The sequence below is a fragment of the Saccopteryx bilineata genome, chromosome 7 (genome assembly GCF_036850765.1).
Source record: "Saccopteryx bilineata isolate mSacBil1 chromosome 7, mSacBil1_pri_phased_curated, whole genome shotgun sequence".
Classification (NCBI taxonomy): domain Eukaryota; kingdom Metazoa; phylum Chordata; class Mammalia; order Chiroptera; family Emballonuridae; genus Saccopteryx; species Saccopteryx bilineata.
In genome coordinates this window covers 85,772,234-85,791,075 of record NC_089496.1, presented here as the reverse complement: position 1 = coordinate 85,791,075, position 18,842 = coordinate 85,772,234, and the positions used below count along the sequence as shown (strand labels likewise).

Genomic DNA, 18,842 nt, shown 5'->3' with positions numbered 1-18,842 from the left:
GATACGAGATGCAAGAAGGTATAAATGAAGAACATAGAAAGTGGGTAAATCTAAATGCTGAATATATGATATAAACAATAACATCAAACAGTTTAAAAGGAAAAAGAGAAAATTAAAAAGAATCAAAATGCTCAAGACGATAGCATATACATTGGATAGGGCAGAGACAAAGAATGGAATTAGGGAATAGAGCTAAAAGCCCTTACAATGTTTGAGGAGAGTGTGAAAATACTAACTTTAGCCACTGATAAGTTAAGCATGCATTCTGTAATTCCTAAAGTAACACCAAAGAATAGAAACAGAGTGTCATTTTCCCCCAAAATACACTGAGGAAAAAATACCTCATTAATCCAAAAGAAGGCAAGAAGAGGAGAAAAAGATGGGACAAGTAAACACACAAAAAAAAGATGGCAGGCATACATCCAAATACAGTTAACCCTTGAAAATGGATGGCTGTGAACTTGTAGTTCCACTTACATGTGAATTTGTTCAAATGTACAGTATTAATAAATATACTATAGTACTGTCTCTTTATGAATTTCTAACATTTTCTTTTTTCTATCTTATTTTTTGTAAAAAGATAGTATATAATATATATAACATACAAAAAATAGTCAACTGTTTATGTCATCAATAAGGCTTCCAGTCAACAGCAGGCTACTAATAGTTAAGTTTTTGGAGAGTCAGAAATTATACGCGGATTTTGACTGTGTGGATTGGTCGGCACTCCTAACCCCGACCTTGTTCAAGGGTTAACTGTATATCAATAATTACAATAAATATAAATTAACTAAATGCATCATGAAGACAGATTTAAAAGTCATCATTAATATTGGTCTTCCTAAATGCTAAATGGAATCTAGACAGACTATTTAGCATTTCTAGGGAAATAAAGAATGGTTTGATATAGAGTATTTCTAATGGACTTTGAAAAAGACAATAAACAAACTTGATGCTAAAGTTAATAATAGGAAATATGAAAACAAAGAGGTAACTTTTCAGAAGACATTTTTAAGAAAACTTCATCCCACATTCCCTAACACCTCCAACATTTGCAAATACTTACTGATAACTGCAGAAAACCCGTAGGAGGTCTTCAGTTCGAAATTCTTGGGGGAAGTCATAAATTTCAATGACATGTGGGAATTCACAATCACTGAGGTCAATATCAGGCACTTCACTGTTGTAATAATCAAATCTAGGCTCCTGGATGCTTTTTGTATTCTTCATATTCCCTGATAACTAAGGAGGAGGAAGCATATTAGTGACTGTTACATCAAGTCAGAGCATTAAAAAATATCCTCCCAAAACAATCCTCCTCCTTGTCTCCATGTTCCTATTCCTTAACCTTTAACATCGTCTCTGACTTAATGTTGTTCCTAAACAGAATAATGGCCAGGGTTCTATCACCCAGTTTATATTATACACATGGAATATTTGAAAAGTTACTGAATTTTTAGCAAAGACAGGCAATGCATGAAACTTAACTTGCATCTATCAACTAGTGTGTGAGAAAATGTAGAATGATTAATGTGGTGAGTTACAAATGGCACATCTTACAAAATGAATTTCAGAAAATAGCTTTAGAGATAAATTAATAACATTTGTTTTATTTGAGCTTATTGATTAGACTCATAGTTTCTTTTTTGGAATTGAACAAAAACCAAACAAAATTTTAAAAAATGAAAACACTGTTAGTCCACTTTTTATTGAATGTAGCTTACAAAGGAATTTGTTAAGGCAAATTTAAGTGGTACAAGTAATTATATTTAAGATTACTAGCATGAGAGCTACCTAAAAGAATTCCCACATTGCAGGTTAGTAAAGAAATTAATAGTAATAAAAAATACTTAGAATTCTAAGAACCTCTCATGCATGTGAAGTTTCTGACTGATGTATGCAGGATTCTCATACATATCTATGTATTAAATTCGGTTACTGTATTTTTCAAAAAAACAAAACAAACAGAATCCTATCTTATGAAAAAAACTGAAGATCGTTAACTACTTTATACTGGAAGCAGAAGGGAAAAAGAAAAATGGAAGGTGGCAATGAAGTCACGAGAGTCATTTTGTCCTTTCACCTGTTATCGAACCTAGATGCTAGTACTGACCCCCAAACCTTCAAACTGAAGTATGTCTTCTCTGTTAATCAAATGCCCTAGTACAGTGGTTCTCAACCTTTCTAATGCTGTGACCCCGCAATACAGTTCCTCATGTTGCGGTGACCCCAAACCAAAAAATAATTTTGGTGGCTACTTCATAACTGTAATTTTGCTACAGTTATGATTCGGAATGTAAATACCTGATATGCATTATGTATTTTCCGATGGCTTTAGGCGACCCCGCCGGGGTCACAACCCACAGGTTGAGAACCGCTGCCCTAGTAGATCTCTTCAAGCTTTCCCTCTTTATACTTTGCCTCTTTACCCAGCAAATGGGGAAGTGAGAACCTGCAATGTCAGGATACATCTCCTTTACTTGGAGAAGCAAAAAAACGAATTCAAGAATTTTATTCAGGAGGTAGGAAAGAGGAAAGGTGATTTAAGTAAAATCAACAAAAAAGTTTATTGCAGTGTCTCTAGTTTCTTTTCTCTACTAAGCTTCAGTTTTACAGCTAAAAACATGGTAGCCTGACTAGTGGTGGCACAGTGGGTAAAGCATCAACCTGGAACACTGAGGTCGCTGGTGAGACCTGGGCTTGCCTGGTCAAGGCACATATGGGAGTTGATGCTTCCTGCGCCTCCCTCCTTTTCTTTCTGATCAGGTGGTGGTGCAGTGGATAGAGCGTCGGACTGGGGTGCAGAGGACCCAGGTTTGAAACCCTGAGGTCACCAGCTTGAGTGTGGGCTCACCCAGCTTGAGCATGGGCTCATCAGCTTAAGTTCGGGGTCACTGGCTTGAGTGGGGATCACAGACATGACCCCATGGTCGCTGGCTTGAGCAAGGGGTCATTTGCTTTGCAGTAGCCGACGCCCCCTCATCAAGGCACATATAAGAAAACAATCAATGAACAGCTAAGGTGCTGCGATGAAGAACTGATGTTTCTTATCTCTCTCCTTCCTATCTGTCTGCCCCTATCTGTCCCTTTATCTGTCTCTCTGTCTCTGTCACAAAAAAAAGAAAGAAAAAGAAAAGGGAATAATAATAATACTTATACCTCACAGAGAGTTGTGTGGATTAAAGGAGATGATGCAGTAAGTGCTTAGCATACTACCTGGCACTTAAGTATTCAATGAATTCAACCTACTTTAGACAAAATTTAATGAGTGCTGAATCTATATGGACCAAGCTATTTCTGCTCTTCAGATGCAGAAAACAGAAAGAAAATATTCCTTCTACTATAACAGTAAGACCAGCTGATCTATAAAATCACGTTTCTTGAGTTCACTAGACAGACAGCTGAGTATCCATGACAACCAAGAAAACTAAAATCCACAGAATGACAAGTCCCTCCAAAGAGAAACAGGACACATATAAAGTGTTTGCCTTTGGCAGATCATGGAAAGAAGTGGCCACCACACAAGTGGGCAAGAAGATTCTATCAACTAAACTTTTAACAAATTCTTTTTTATTTTTATTTAGTGAGAGGAGGGGAGGCAGAGACAGACTACCACATGTGCACCAACCAGGATCCACCCAATAAGCCCACTAGGGGGCAATGCTCTACCCATCTGTGGCCCTTGCTCTGTTGCAACTAAAGCCAATTTTTAGCACCTGAGGCAGAGGCAATGGAGCCATCCTCAGTGCCTGGGGCCAACTTGCTCTAATTGAGTCATGGCTGTAGGAGAGGAGAAGAAGAGAGAGAGAGAAGCAAGAGGGGGAGGGGTGGAGAAGCAGATGGGTGCTTCTCCTATGTGCCCTGCCAGGAATCAAGCTCGGGACATCCACATACCAGGCTGATGCTCTAACCCTAAGTCAACTGGCCAGGGCCTTTAACAAATTCCTTTTTTTACTTTTTTATTTATTTTTTGTGTATATGTGACAGAGACAGACAGGGACAAACAGGAAGGGAGAGAGATGAGAAGCATCAATTCTTTGTTGTGGCACCTTAGTTGTTCATTGATTGCTTTCTCATATGTGCCCTGATCGGGGGGCTACAAGCAGACTGAGTAACCCCTTCCTCAAAGCCAGTGACCTTGGGCTCAAGCTGGTGAGCCTTGCTCAAACCAGATGAGCCCGCAAGCCGGCGACCTTGGGGTTTTGAACCGGGGTCCTCAGCGTCCCAGTTCCAACGCTCTATCCACTGCGCCACGGCTTAAAAGGCTAGAGTGGCCTGGTATATCAGTTTAGAATAATTCAAGCACCAGAAACAAGGGGAGTCTTCAATCACTTGCAAGTCCATCCTTACATCAGTGCCAGTCTTGATTACTGTAGTTTTATTATAACAGGTTTTAAATCAGGAAGTTTGAGTCCTCCTACGTTCTACTTTTTCAAAATCACTAGTTACCCTGGATCCCTTGTATTTCCATATGAATTTGAGGATTAGTTTGTCATTTGTACAAAAAAAAAGACAGCTGGGATTGTGTTGAATGTGTAAATCAATCTGGGAAGTACATTAATTTTATTAAGAGATGAACACTGCAATGTCTATTTATGTAGTTCTTTAATTTCTTTCAATGTTTTGCAGTTTTCAGAGTACAAGTTTTATGTGTCTTTTGTTAAATTTAATCCTAAATATTTTTTATACTATTGTAAATGGAATTGTTTCCTTTATCTCATTTTTGGATTTCTGGCATTGGCTTTCAGATCTACTTTGCAAAGAACAAACAAAACAAAGTACTGCATGTCCATGCATTTACAAATTGGTGCTAAATAGTGCATTGTGACAGGTAAACAATACAAGACTATAAAAAATATAAATCTTGCCGGCCAGTGGTGGTGCAGTGGATAGAAAGTCAACATGGGATGCTGAGGACCCAGGTTTGAAACCCTGAGGTTGCCAGCATGAGTACGGGCTCACCAACTTGAGTGCAGGATTGCAGCTTAAGCATGGGATCATAGACATGACCTCATGGTCGCTGGCTTAAGCCCAAAGTCACTGGCTTGAGCTGGAGCCCCCCAGTCAAGGCACAAATGAGAAGCAATCAATGAACAACTAAAGTGATACAACTACGAGTTGATGTTTCTCATCTCTCTCCTTTCTGTCTGACCATCTCTCTCTCTCTCTCAAACAAACAAACAAAAAAAATCCTAAGAAATAATTACAAAGAGAAAGGAAAAAGAGACAAGATGATATAGTAAGAAAATGTCATTAAGATCCTTTGCTCAACTAATCAGCAAAATTGAATTTGTATAATTATATCCCATTTCTAAACAAACTACTAAGCATTTTAACTTCTAGCACTGATTAAATACAAACTATTAATAATAGCAAAAAACACAATTCTTATTCTATATTTTATGAAACAATAGCTATAAAGCCTACAAGTTACATACATCTGGCCAATTTTACCCATAAACTCAGACTACTGTTATCAGGGATTCCTCTCTTTTCCTAAGATGATAAAGTTTCATTTCTCCAAAGTTCGAATATTATTGGGATCAGCTTACACTTCTACTGGTAAAACATTTTTTGTGGAAGTATGGTAAAGGTAGGAAGCCACAGTTAATGTTGCTTTCTCTCCTGAAAATCTCAGCAAAACATGAAAAGGGGCCTTGACAAAGTCAAGGAGAGAGGACAATGTGGCACAGAAGGGAATGTCTAAGAGTCAAGTAAGGTATCGAGCTGGAAGAGGTATAAGGTATAAAGCAGCAAGACTATGTGTCAGGGGAGAGCACAGGACCTCTGTCACAGATGCACTAGACATGGCAGTATAGAGGCTTGAAGATTCAATGCACTGATTATGTAGACACCTTTGCAGAAGACCTGCAATGTCCAGTACATGAGTACTTGACATCTGGCTAGTCTGAATGTAGATGTGTTTTTTGTTTGTTTGTTTGTTTTTTTAAATTTTATTTTATTTATTCATTTTTAGAGAGGAAGAGAGAGGATAGAGAGACAGAGAGAGAGAGAAGGGGGGAGGAGCTGGAAGCATCAACTCTCATATGTGCCCTGACCAGGCAAGCCCAGGGTTTCGAACCGGCGACCTCAGCATTTCCAGGTTGACGCTTTATCCACTGCGCCACCACAGGTCAGGCTGTAGATGTGTTTTTAATGTTTAAAATATGCCTTGGATTTCAAAGAACACAAAAAAATTTTAAATTCTCAATATGTTCTTATATCATGATTACATGTTGAAATATTATTTTGGATCTATTAGATTAAAGTATATTATTAATTTCATACGTTTTTTACTTTTTATAATGTGGCTACTAGAAAATTTTAAATTATACATAGGGCTTACATTTATTTATAGCTTATATCATATTTCTAATGTACATAATTGGAACATTTACTATGTCACATGTACTGAGGCAACACCTGCTAGATCATTATGAAAACTTCATATTGTAAGACCCACATATATGTTTTTTCCTTTCTACAGCTGAGAAATATTTGATAGAGCAACAATAGAGGGGAGAGGTTTAGAATTTGATTCATCCTCATCTATTATTATAGACCAGGGGTCTCAAACTCGCGGCCCGCGGGCTGCATGCGGCCCGCCGAACAATTTTGTGCGGCCCGCAGACTAATCCACGAAGTTCAAAATATTTTGGATAAAATTAAGTAAGCCTAGGGGCCTACTTGTATTTTTCATTTCTCTAGCACCCGAGCTAGATATTAGCTTAGTTAACAGCAGTTGTGATGCGAACTACAGTTTCTGGTCGTTTTGTGACACTGAGTAAACTGCATGTACGATTGTGCTTGTTGTACTGATTTTTTTTTGTTTTCAACTGCAGTGAGAAAAGTGTTGCGTAACAGTTGCCTTTTGTAGACCTAGTGTGGCCCGCCGAATGGCTGTGATCTTGCTCTGCCGCCCACATGCTGAGTTGAGTTTGAGACCCCTGTTAGAGACCAAGGGAAAGTCTACAAACAATCATTTTAAGTTATAAATCACAAACATTTTAGCATTTTTATCAATGATCTATCTTGCCATTTATAAAGCCTAAGTAAAATCTGTGTATTCCTTCATATACATAAACAAAAACATTCAATGAAATTATTTTCCCCAAAATGAGGGTTTTATCTTATAGCCTAGGAATCTGGTCTTAAAAACAAGTCTATGAAATAGTGCTTGATTTCCTATGATTGTCCCGATTCCTATTTGTAGAGGGATCAAAAGAGTAGAAAGATTATAAGGTTGACAAGGCATGGATCACTGAGCTTTTTATTTTTTACCTTTTTTTTTTTTTTTTTTTTTTTACAGAGACAGAGAGAGAGTCAGAGAGAGGGATAGACAGGGACAGACAGACAGGAATGGAGAGAGATAAGAAGCATCAAGCATTAGTTTTTCGTTGCGACATCTTAGTTGTTCATTGATTGCTTTCTCATATGTGCCCTGACTGTGGGGTCTCGAACCTGGGTCCTCCACATCCCAGTCCAACGCTCTAGCCACTGCGCCACCACCTGGTCAGGCTTTTTTTTTTTTATTGTTTTTTGTTTTGACCCTTGGTTCTTCAAGTTACAAAAGGAAAACAAAAAGTTCTTAAATCACAAACCAGTTACTTTCTTCAAACAAAAAAAATAATATATGCTACATTATTTTGGAATACAGTTATCTTTCTATCTCTGTCAGATGGGCATGTCTAATGGACTATCATAATTATCCCAATTATAAAGATGGAGGATTGCATCAAAGAGGTTGAAGAACATCCCTGAGGATACAAATGAAATTACTGACAGAGTTTGAATCATAACACAGGTCTCCTGACTGTGAGGCTAGTATTCCTTCTGTAACACAATAAAATTATCTTATATTAAACAGAATCAGAAATAGTGGCTATACCAATGGTCAGGACAACTACAGTATTTTTTGCTCCATAAGATGCACTTTCCCCCCACAAAAAAAGTGGAGGAGAAAATGCCCATACATCTTATGGAGTGAAAAATACAGTATTTTATTAAATATTTTAACACACCATTTGGTTCAGAATATTTTTTTTCTTATTTTCCTCCTTAAAACCCTAGGTGTGCCTTATGGTCAGGTGCGTCTTATGGAGCGAAAAATACAGTAACTGTCTCTGAACAAGGATGTATGAATGTAAACTATTTTAGGAGGGAGGAAGGAAGGAAGGGAAGGGAAAGAGAAACAGGAAAGGAAGAAGTGAGGGAGGGAGGGTCAATGGCAAAACTGGAAAGACAACTCAGGGCTGCTGATTTCTTTCTAGTTCTATATTCTATATAGCAAGACAAATACAGATTAAACTCTCAAAGCACTGCTTTGATCAGGTCATTCCTTTTGTCTAAAATTGCAATGGCTATATTTTGAACTCCTATAATTTGGTCCCAACCTACCTGTGGTAGGCAGAATAATGGCCTCTCAAGAGATGTCCATATCCCAATTCCTTTAACCTGTGAATATTTTATATGCCAAAGGAGAATTAAGGTAGATGGAATTAAGGTTTATTACCCACCTGACTTTAAAACAAGATTATCCTGAACTACCTGGATATGCCCAGTGTAATCACAAGGGTCCTTAGAAACAGAACTCAGAGGCAGTAGTCTGTATGATAAAAGATTCAACTGGACATTATTGGCTTTGAAGGTGGAAGGGGGCCACGAGCCAAGGAAATGTGGGCTCTAGAAGCTGAAAAAGGCAAGACAATACCGTCTTCCCTAGAGCCTCAAGAAAGGAACTGAGCCCTGCGAGCAACTTCATTTTAGTTCAGTGAGATCCATTTTGGACTTCTGACCTACAGAACTATAAAATAATAAGTATGTGTTGTTTTGAGATGGTAGTTTTGGTAATTTATTGCAGCAGCAATAGTAAACTAATACACTTATCTTCCTGCTTTATCACATGTCATCCCTTATAATATGCTGCATTCCAAACAATAATACCCACTATGGTTAAACACATTTTGTTTCTTCCTACCTATTGCTTTGGTCAATATTACTTTGCAAGTGCTGACACCTGTTAGTTTGCACATCTCAAAATATCACACCATTTCCTAAAGACATACTCAAATACCACCTCCTCCGTGAATCCTTCCCTAAATACCCCCAAGCATATATATCTGACTCTTCCTCTATACTTCTACAGCATCTATCTCATCTGTACTACTTTTACAGTACTCATTACACAATACAACATAGTACAGCTAGACCTATCTTTTCTTCCAAACTTATCATGACTACCTAACCACCTACCCAACAAACATTTAATGTATGTTTAACCTACATTGGGAAAAAACTTAAACAAAAAATTTTAATATGTAATAAAGTTCTAGGAATAAAAGTGCTACCAGTGGGTAGAACAAACTTTGCTTATTCATCTTCACTGTCCAAGTAAAGAAATAATACATAGAAAAGGCAAACAAGGGTGCTACGAGTAGAAAGAACAAAGTATGCAAAGGCATACAAGGAGTGTGGTAGTCCCTGAATAATGTGAGGACCTGAGGGAGTATTATGGCTCAACTGTGTCTCACCAAATTCCTGTTCAAGTCCTAATGCCCAAGACCTTAGAATGTAACTGTATTTGGCGATAAGGTCTTTAAAAAGGTAACTAAGTTAATACAGGTTTAGAAATGTAAAAGTAATAAGCAGAAGAAAGGTAAAATGATAGAAAAGAGAGGTAATTAATTAAGTTAAAATAAAGTCATTAGGGAGGGCTCTAACCTGAGTGGACACAGACACTGAGGCAAGCCATGTACAGACACAGTGAGAAGATGGTCATCTACAAATCAAGGAGAGAAGCCTTAGAAGAAACTAACCCTGCTGACACCTTGATCTTGGACTTCCAAGATTCTTCCAGAATTGTAAGAAACAAATTTCTGTGGTTCACTGCCACAGCCAGCCTGGGGTAGCATTTTGTTCTGGCAACGTTAACGAACTAATTCAGGGACTAAGCCCAGAAAGGAAGGCTGGGGTTTCAGTTCCTAATTAACATTCTAATTCTGTAATTCAACTATAAAGGACATGTCATCCCTACAGTCCCTCACTGCACATACTATCTTGCACAAACTAGGCATTCAGTAAATATTTGTGGAACAAATAAAATGTACATGCTTCAGCTTAATTACTTTGTCCAAAAGTATGTTTAACAAGACTGATTCTGCACAGAACTCTCATCAGCAAGGATCTGATTTATGTAACATATATTTTTAAAAATAATTCTAGAAGGCATTCTGAAATTTGAAACAATACTGACTTTTTTCCCTTTACCAATAAACATTAATTACCCTGGTTATATAAATCATGCAGAAAAATCTTAATTAAGAAATTATAAAAGGAAAACAAAATTTCAAAATAGGTCATCTAAACTTCTGAGGGTGACAAATTTAGGACCTAAATCTGTGAACATTCTCTACTTTTTACAAGCTATCCTTACAGCCTGAAATGCTCTGTCTGCTCCGGATCCTTCCTCTTCTGTGGACCCTTCAGTCTTTCTCTCTCTTGAAACTTTCCCTATTGACTCAAACTTGGTCATCTCACCCGTCCCACACCACTACATCACAACACCTGGCAGCTGGATATGTATCATATTTCATCAATTCTAAGATGCACATTTTTTTGACATTTCCACACCTCTGACGTCAGGATGCACCCTACAATCGTGCACACTGTAAGATGCACAGGCATAAGCATAAAGCATCAATAACAAACTTGCAGGAAGCTGTGGTAACGCTGTGGGGGAATCCCAGATACAGGGATAGCTCTAGGAAAGTGCAAATGTGGCTTAAGATTCCAGCAACGATCTCACCACTACAAATTCAATAAAAAGAAAATAGAAGACTAAAGAAAAGAATCCAGCAACAATGACTTTTGCTTCTTTTATGTATTCTTTTAAAAAATGCTGTATCTTCAAAGTTCTTGATTACACAGTAGCTGATACAGGATGGAAAGGCATCAAGATCAATGACTGAGTTAAGAAGTTAGTAGAGCCTGACCAGGCGGTGGCACAGTGGATAGAGCATCGGACTGGGATGTGAAGGACCCAGGTTCCAGACCCCGAGGTCACCAGCTTGAGCACGAGCTGATCTGGCTTGAACAAAAAGCTCACCAGCTTGGACCTAAGGTCGCTGGCTTGAGCAAGGGGTTACTTGGTCTGCTGAAGGCCCACGGTCAAGGCACATATGAGAAAGCAACCAATGAACAACTAAGGTGTTGCAACGAAAAACTGATGATTGATGCTTCTCATCTCTCTCCATTCTTATCTGTCTGTCCCTATCTATCCCTCTCTCTGACTGTCTCTCTGTCTCTGTAAAAAAAAAAAAAAGAGTAGAAAGAATTGGACTGTAAATATGAAGTTTTAGAAAACTGTTAACCAATTTATTTCACCTATATTTTCCTTATGAAAGAAATGATATATGATTTTAAAAACTTGTCTAATTAAGTCTAAAAAAGATCTTTCAACGTGTATAAAATTAAAACTCTAAAGGGTAAGCATTGTGTGAAAGTTTAAATTTTTTCTTTCTTAATGACACATAAAATAAAGATGTATTTATTTCACAATCAATGGCATTTTCAATTCAATGAAACCTGGAGACTCGGAATCTAGTGCCAACTAACCTTACCTAAGTAACAATTTCTTTGCATCTTATTACCTTACCTACAAAAAAAGAGGGCTAGACTGCATTATGTTACAAGTCCTTCTCAATACTAACATTACACTTTTAAAAAAAGATGTGTATAGTTCTATCTCTTAGACAAGGTAAAGTTTTAGTTTTTAGTCCTTCAAGTTCAAAGGCTGTGATATAATAATCCTAGCTCAGATCTTAGAAGATAGGAATAAAAATAGTTTTGTGGGTACTTTTACTTAAACACAAACATAATAAACCACTTTACACTATTGTTATGGCTATAAGAAATTTAAATATGAGGGCCATGAGAGGGTTACAGGAAAAAGGACAATAGAGACTTGACCACAAGTAGTGGTATAATATTATAGCAGTTGCTTCAAATGTCACTAGGTCTACTTATATAATTATTTATAGAATTAACCCATAGAGTCAATTCTCAGTTATGTAGGTTAGGCTATTCAAGCCCTTTGGTTCTATTTTTTCTCTTCTACTGTTATCTGTGACTACTTAACTGCATAAATATTAAGAGCCAAGAATTTTTCATATAGTAATATGAATCAAGTAAAAATTAGAATGTTAAAATGTTTTACCAATTTAACCTCCCATCTTTGGAAGATAGGGAAATAACACTATTTTAAAAGTAAAAAGTATTTCAGCCCTGGCCACTTGGCTCAGTGGTAGGGCATTGGTCTGGTGTATGGATGCCCTGGGTTTGATTCCCGGTCATGACTCACAGAAGAAGCACCCATCTCCCCGGTGCTGAGGATGGCTGCATGGCCTCTGCCTCAGCACTAAGAGCCTGGTTGCTTAACAACGGAGCAACACCCCAGATGGGCAGAGCATCGCCCCCTATTGGGCTTACCAGGTGGACCCTGGTTGGAACACATGAGGGAGTCTGTCTCTGAGGCCCCTCCTCTCACTGAATTAAAAAGGAAATAAAAAGTATTTCAAGCCTTGTCAAATTTCTCATGTCCTAAGTTCAAAAACATCCAAAAGGAGTCCCCTAAATAAAAATAAATATACTACCATATTTAATAGACAGCATAAATTATAGCTTACAGCCCCTTCTATACTCTTTTGGGCATAAGTGCTTTTCAACAGAAGGATAAATTCAGGCTTTTAAATGCTAGTATTTTATATATTAAGTGTAAGAGTAAATAATCTCTCAAATGGTATTTCCTATCTGCAGCTAAAATTATCTAATATACATAGGCTAAGCCTTCATTAACCTTATCAAGAAACCAAGGCCAAAACCAAACTTTGGTCTTAAAAAATTTATAAAACTGAATGGGTAGAATGCCATATGCAAGATGCCATCTAATGATTTCTCTAGAATAGCTATCAGCAACATCTCAATACCGATGATCATTAGTGTGAGAAAGCCATGGCCATAGCTTTAGATTAAGGCATAGTAAAAAAGAAAGGGGGAAAAGTGAAGACACAAGCAGAAAAGGAGACAGGCAAAAGGAAGTGAGGAAAAAGAAAGCTACAATAATGAGACATGTGAAGTGGCCCAACAATTGGTTCAGATGATCATTTACTAGTCCCAGATGATAAATTGGTGAGGTCTAGTTCTCTCCTATGAATGGTAATGTAATGACACATGAATGGGCAGGCGGCCAAGTGACTATCCTGTATTGACATAGATATGGCTCCTATTCAGACCAGACAGAAAGGTTAACATGGCAGACCGATGTTGTATTCTTGTAGGATGCTATACAGATCCCCTGAATAGTAAAAACACTGTAGTAGATTAAATTTATAGTCAAGAGGAAGAATGAGAAGGCAGGGAGACATATCCATTTGTCCTCCTCTTCCCAGCATGATTGGAAAGACTAGATGGTAAGATACTATTGATGAAGTCATAACTAACCTAGTCTGAAATAGTAAAACTAAGTCAAACAGGAGGATGCTAGAGGTTAGAAGCTTCCCAAACTAACCTTGATAACTTAACTCAGGTATTGCTATGATAGTCAGTGACAATGGCTATCTATCGGACCTAAGAAAAATTATAAACCCAGCATTTATTGCTGTTCTACTTTTTGCTTGATTTCTCTAGTCCTTGATCCACTTTTTCCTATGCTTCCTTTAGCAAATTAAAACCCCATATCACACCCAATCTTGTTCTCCCACATCAAATTGTTTCTTGTTTATTACTTTATAGAACATTAGCCCTTGCCTACCTGTCCCTTTCAGCAACAGGCAATAGATATGTACTTCTAACCTTCAAACTGCAGACTCAGACCCACTGGTTTAAGAAATGAATCACTCTTGTTCCAGGCAGGCAATGTAATAATAGTACCCATCATCTAAGGATCAGAAATAGAGTCTTGGTGCTTTCAGCCCAGTATATTTAGTATGCCTCAGCAATCCCGTGGCTTTTCCTTCACAATCTCAGTCTCTTGTCAATTCACACAAAAGACTTTTTGTATAAGGTTGCTGATTAGCACTTAAATTTCCTGTGTCCCAAATCTAGGCCTTACTGCAAACTGATACCTCTCCACACTATAACCTGAAATTCATCACCACAAAAAAGTCTGAATTTAAACATATTTACACTGCTGGCTATCCGATGCTTCAGCAGTCAGCCCTACAGCTGAGTCACTCTTCCTCTCCTCGCACTCTATCCCGAAGTCCAGCATGCCTAGAAGTAATCTGGGTGCCTAGTGCCAACAAGTAATTTCTCATAAAAATGATTAAAGGAACTCAAATCAAAGTGTGGGTGACAGTTAAGTCTCCCAAAAGGTATAGTTCTAACTTTAACGAAGCTTTTTAACACAAATGAGTTTCTAATATTTGGATACAGTTGCTGTCTATTTTTTTCCTGATGAGGATACATATAAATTCAGGTTCTCTTTGCCAACCCTACCACTTCCCCTCCCTACTAACATCTCTAAACAGCAAATGAATTAAATAAACATTATGAGTTATGTTACTGCTCCTACCCCATCTGGCCCAGCCTTAATCAACACACCACATTGCATGGGGCTTACTGGAATGAACACACCGCCAGAGACAGAGGAAGCACACCAGGGATCTCTGAAGCTTGAGACAAGAACCCTTCCTGTGAACCGCAATGTAGGCACAGAAATGTTTATACCTTTCTTTAGTTTTGAGAAAAGGTATCAGAAATTAAAATGTTGCTGGTTTGAATGTAATTTCAGAGGGACAAAATATTACACAACAAATCTAACAAAACGCAGAGGGATATTTTTAATTTTAGGAGTTATAGGTTAAAAAACCCCCACCAACTATGAACAATGGAATCTACTTAATGTTCCCTCTTTCTGTGTGAACCAGAAATCTAATCATTATCCACTAATGAAATGAGCAATAAACAGAGTATCTAATTCAATCAGATTCCTTTCTGGATGTCCCAAGAGACTACATTAGAACATACAGCATCTGGAAGGTGAGTCTATAAAACCCCATTATGCAGTCAATAACATGTTAATTCAGATATTTTAATAAAAATATCAAATATAAGTCTGTTAACATGAGCTGGAACTAGTAACAAAAGATAATGTGAAAATAAAATAGCAATAAAAGGGTGAGAGAATTTATGAGACGTCTCTATAATTTTCATTCAATTTTTTTCTGTAAACCTAAAATTCCTGATAAAAAGTATAAAAATAATAGAAATAAAGAGAAATCTGGAACACAGACTAATGTAATGGAAGTGGGGGATTACAATCTCTTATTTAGTTCTATGGCCTTCCAACATGAAACAGTATCAATCAGTTTTTCCCTTTGGGATTAAGCCCTCTGATCATTTACCAGGGGTCTCAAACTCGCGGCCGTGCAGCCCACCCACCAATTTTGTGCGGCCCACAGACTAATCAAACTTCGTGGATTAGTCTGCAGGCCAGCCTGCGGGCCGCACAAAATTGGTGGGTGGGCCGCATGCGACCCGCCGGCTGCGAATTTGAGACCCCTGTTAATTAGACAATCAAATCCAGTGTTAGGACATCTCTTAGATGGTTGTTTTATATTAATTATCCTTGAGATTTTTTTAACTTTTTTTGTATTTTTCCAAAATGAGAAGTGGGGGAGGGCAGATAAACCCCTGCATGCGCCCAACTGGGATCCACTCAGCATCCCACCTGGGGCCAATGCTCGATTGCTCCGCTGCAGTCGAAGCCATTCTAGTACCTGAGGCGGAGGCCATGGAGCCATCCTCCTGGGCCAACTTTGCTCCAGTGGAGCCTTGACTGCGGGAGGGGGAGAGAGAGATAGAGGAAGGAGAGGGGGAAGGGTGGAGAAGTAGATGGGTGCTTCTCCTATGTGCCCTGGCCAGGAATCAAACCTGGGACTTCCACACCCCGGGCTGACACTCTACCACTGAGCCAACCACCCAGGGCTTCCTTCAGACTTTTATATGACTATCTGGTCACATGGTCACATCCTGTCTCTCTAAATAAAATATAAACAATTTTAGAGCAAAAAAAAAGCTGGCATGTAGCACAATGCCTTTAACATAGCCGTGATAATAACAAATTATATCTAGCTTTTTGTAATTTATAGCTTATCAAACTCAGTGATCAATATTTGCTATTAAACTGCAAACTGATGGGTTACCAACTATTAATGAGGTCCCTAGGGGCGGGACATGAAGGACTTCATTCTCTATTTCATATAATTTGTTTTTAGTGGATTATGAATTTTCCCTTCCAATTTTGGATTTTCTACTTTAAAAAAAAGAGAACATAAGAGTGTGTACTAATGAACGTGAGTGGAGGTGTTCCTTTACTTTTCTCTTTCCCATAGTTATACATTGTTATACATGGTTACACACTGTGTAACAAAAAGATTCTTACCAAATTATTTTTCCCTATCTTTAAATCAAGGCCAGAAATGGCAAGAGAAGAGACCAGATGCCAGTGTCCATCAACATCAATGTTATATTGCTGGTATCAAAAAGCTTGCTGATCAGTAGAGGTGCAGAGGCTATGAAAGTTTTATCTAGACAATAATAATTCTTTTGTACTTGGACAAAGATCTCAGAGTCTTAAAACAGGTCAGGCCAACATCCTTTTCTTTATCAATTATCAATTTAAGTCCTTGGGCATCTCATACCGTGGCTTTAGGAGATTAACCGTGATCTAGAGACTCATCATGAGTTGCAGTTCTGAGAGCTCAATAATGACACAGCCAGCTAGGCTCTCTACCCTCCTGAGGCTGTTTCAGAGGCTCAAACATCACAGGAAACTGCTTCACATATCAATGGCTGCCACACCCTGTTCTACAGCATACTTCCCTGCCTATTAGAAGTATGACAAACCTGTATGTGTCTAGTCATTGTCAACAAAGAAACAGGCCAGCTGGGGAAAGAGCCAAATATCTGTTTGGAAAGTTTTCAAGATAAGCAGACACTCAGGTTTAGCCTTTAACAAAGTATGTTTGGAGTAATATAAATAATAAGTGTAATAGTCACCAAAGGACTATTAATGTTATTGGATCAGTGACTTCTTTTATTAACATTATTATCATATCTTCTAAAACCCAAAGCACAGGAGACCAAAATTCAAAGTTGGAACTGCTTCCACATTCTCAATCCATCTGCTTTCCTGATCTCATGCATCCTCATCCCTCAATATAGACCCCCTCCCTACAAAGCAACCCCAAAGATATCCAAACACAGCACCCAGGCATTGGCTGTCTTCAGCTTAAAACATGACATACCTCATTTTCCTGACATTCCAGCTTTCAGTCACAGTAGTATCCTCTTTGGCTACAGTACCATGCTCCTCGAAATACTGAGCAGTTGCCTAAGTCCTTTTGCACCTTAACAGTGTTATGACCTGAAAAAACAGCTACTCGTTTGAACCCCATGCCCCACTCAATTCAAAAGCCATATCCCTAAGCTACCACACAGAATCCACATGTAGCAGCAAAGAGGTTCTGAAAGTGCCTGGAGGCCACCCTACAAAGGAAGAGAGCTCGACTTCTGTTCTATGGCCTCCATCCATTCACTGAATATTCATTTGAGTCCCACCAAGTGTAAAAGGCTCTCTGTGCCTCGCACTTCTTTTGTAGGAAGCTGTTCTCTCCCTCCTATGTGTACCTGTGCTCTCTACCCCCTTAGGTAGTTCCTTTCCCAACTCCTATGAACACTGCTTTCTTTCTCAGACTAAGACCATGTTCCAGTGCTGGGATCCTTAGTAATTTCCCTACATTCACCCAACTTCCCCTTTATTGGTATTTCTGAACCTAATTTGAGTCTAAAATCTCTGCTGAACAACGTTTCTTCTCATTATAGGCTGATGGACATTTCCAGTTACCACATTCACTTTCTGATATACATTTAAGTTTGTATATTACCTTTGAGCCATGGTTCTCACTTTGTGCATCAGAATCCCTTGAAAAATCTGTAACTATACACACTGCTCGGCTAAAGAGTTTGTCCCTTTTTTTAGCAACAGAGAGAGACAGAGAGAGAGACAGATAGAGATGGACGGACAAATAGGAAGGGAGAGAGATGAGAAGCATCAGTTCTTCATTGCAGCCCCTTAGTTGTGCTTTGACTGCTTTCTCTTATGTGCCTTGATGGGAGGTGGAGGGGGGGGGCTCCAGCTGAGCTAGCAAACCCTTGCTCAAACCAGTGACCTTTGGGCTCAAGCCAGCAATCATGGGGTCATGTCTATGATACCACACTCAAGCCGGCAACCTCAAAGTTTCAAACCTGAGTCCTCTGCATCCCAGGCTAATGCTCTATCCACTGTACCACCACCTGGTCAGGCTAAAGAGTTTTCATTTCTATCCAGTTTCCATGTGATGCTCATACTGCTGGTCCAGGGACCACACTATAGGAATGAATACCTCTGAGAAGATGATGAAAACTATGAAAAACTGCACATATATATAAAAATTTTCCTGCAGTTTCAAGGGGTTCATGAACGCCCATTTGTAGAAACTTTCTGCTCTATATTTCTAAGGACTGTTCAGGACATAGTGTTTTCTGACTTAACCATAAAAAGTGCTAACTGTGGTACAGGTAGGTGTGCATGCAAACACCTCCTAACTGTGAGAGATAACTGCTTGGTATTGAAGTCATTCTGTCCAATGGGCTCATCTCTTCAGTCTCAACTGTCTCTTTCACATGCATGTGAACATTTTTCTGTAGTCCTGGTTTAACTCTCGGTAACAAACCACTCGTCATTTAAAGTATTTTAGAAGGCTCTTTGAAATCACTCAAACAAAACTCTATTTTATAGGTGA

General features: G+C 38.5%; 1 protein-coding gene across 4 annotated transcripts in view; it reads right to left on the bottom strand.

Annotated features, from left to right (window-relative positions):
* The window catches only part of R3HCC1L (R3H domain and coiled-coil containing 1 like), a 103,948-nt gene that overhangs the window by 17,396 nt on the left and 67,710 nt on the right, over positions 1-18,842 (bottom strand). For all 4 annotated transcript variants that reach the window (XM_066239719.1, XM_066239721.1, XM_066239720.1 and 1 more), the window contains one exon: positions 1,067-1,242. In XM_066239719.1, coding sequence (XP_066095816.1) covers positions 1,067-1,242 — 176 coding nt within the window. The remainder of the gene's footprint in view (positions 1-1,066; positions 1,243-18,842) is intronic.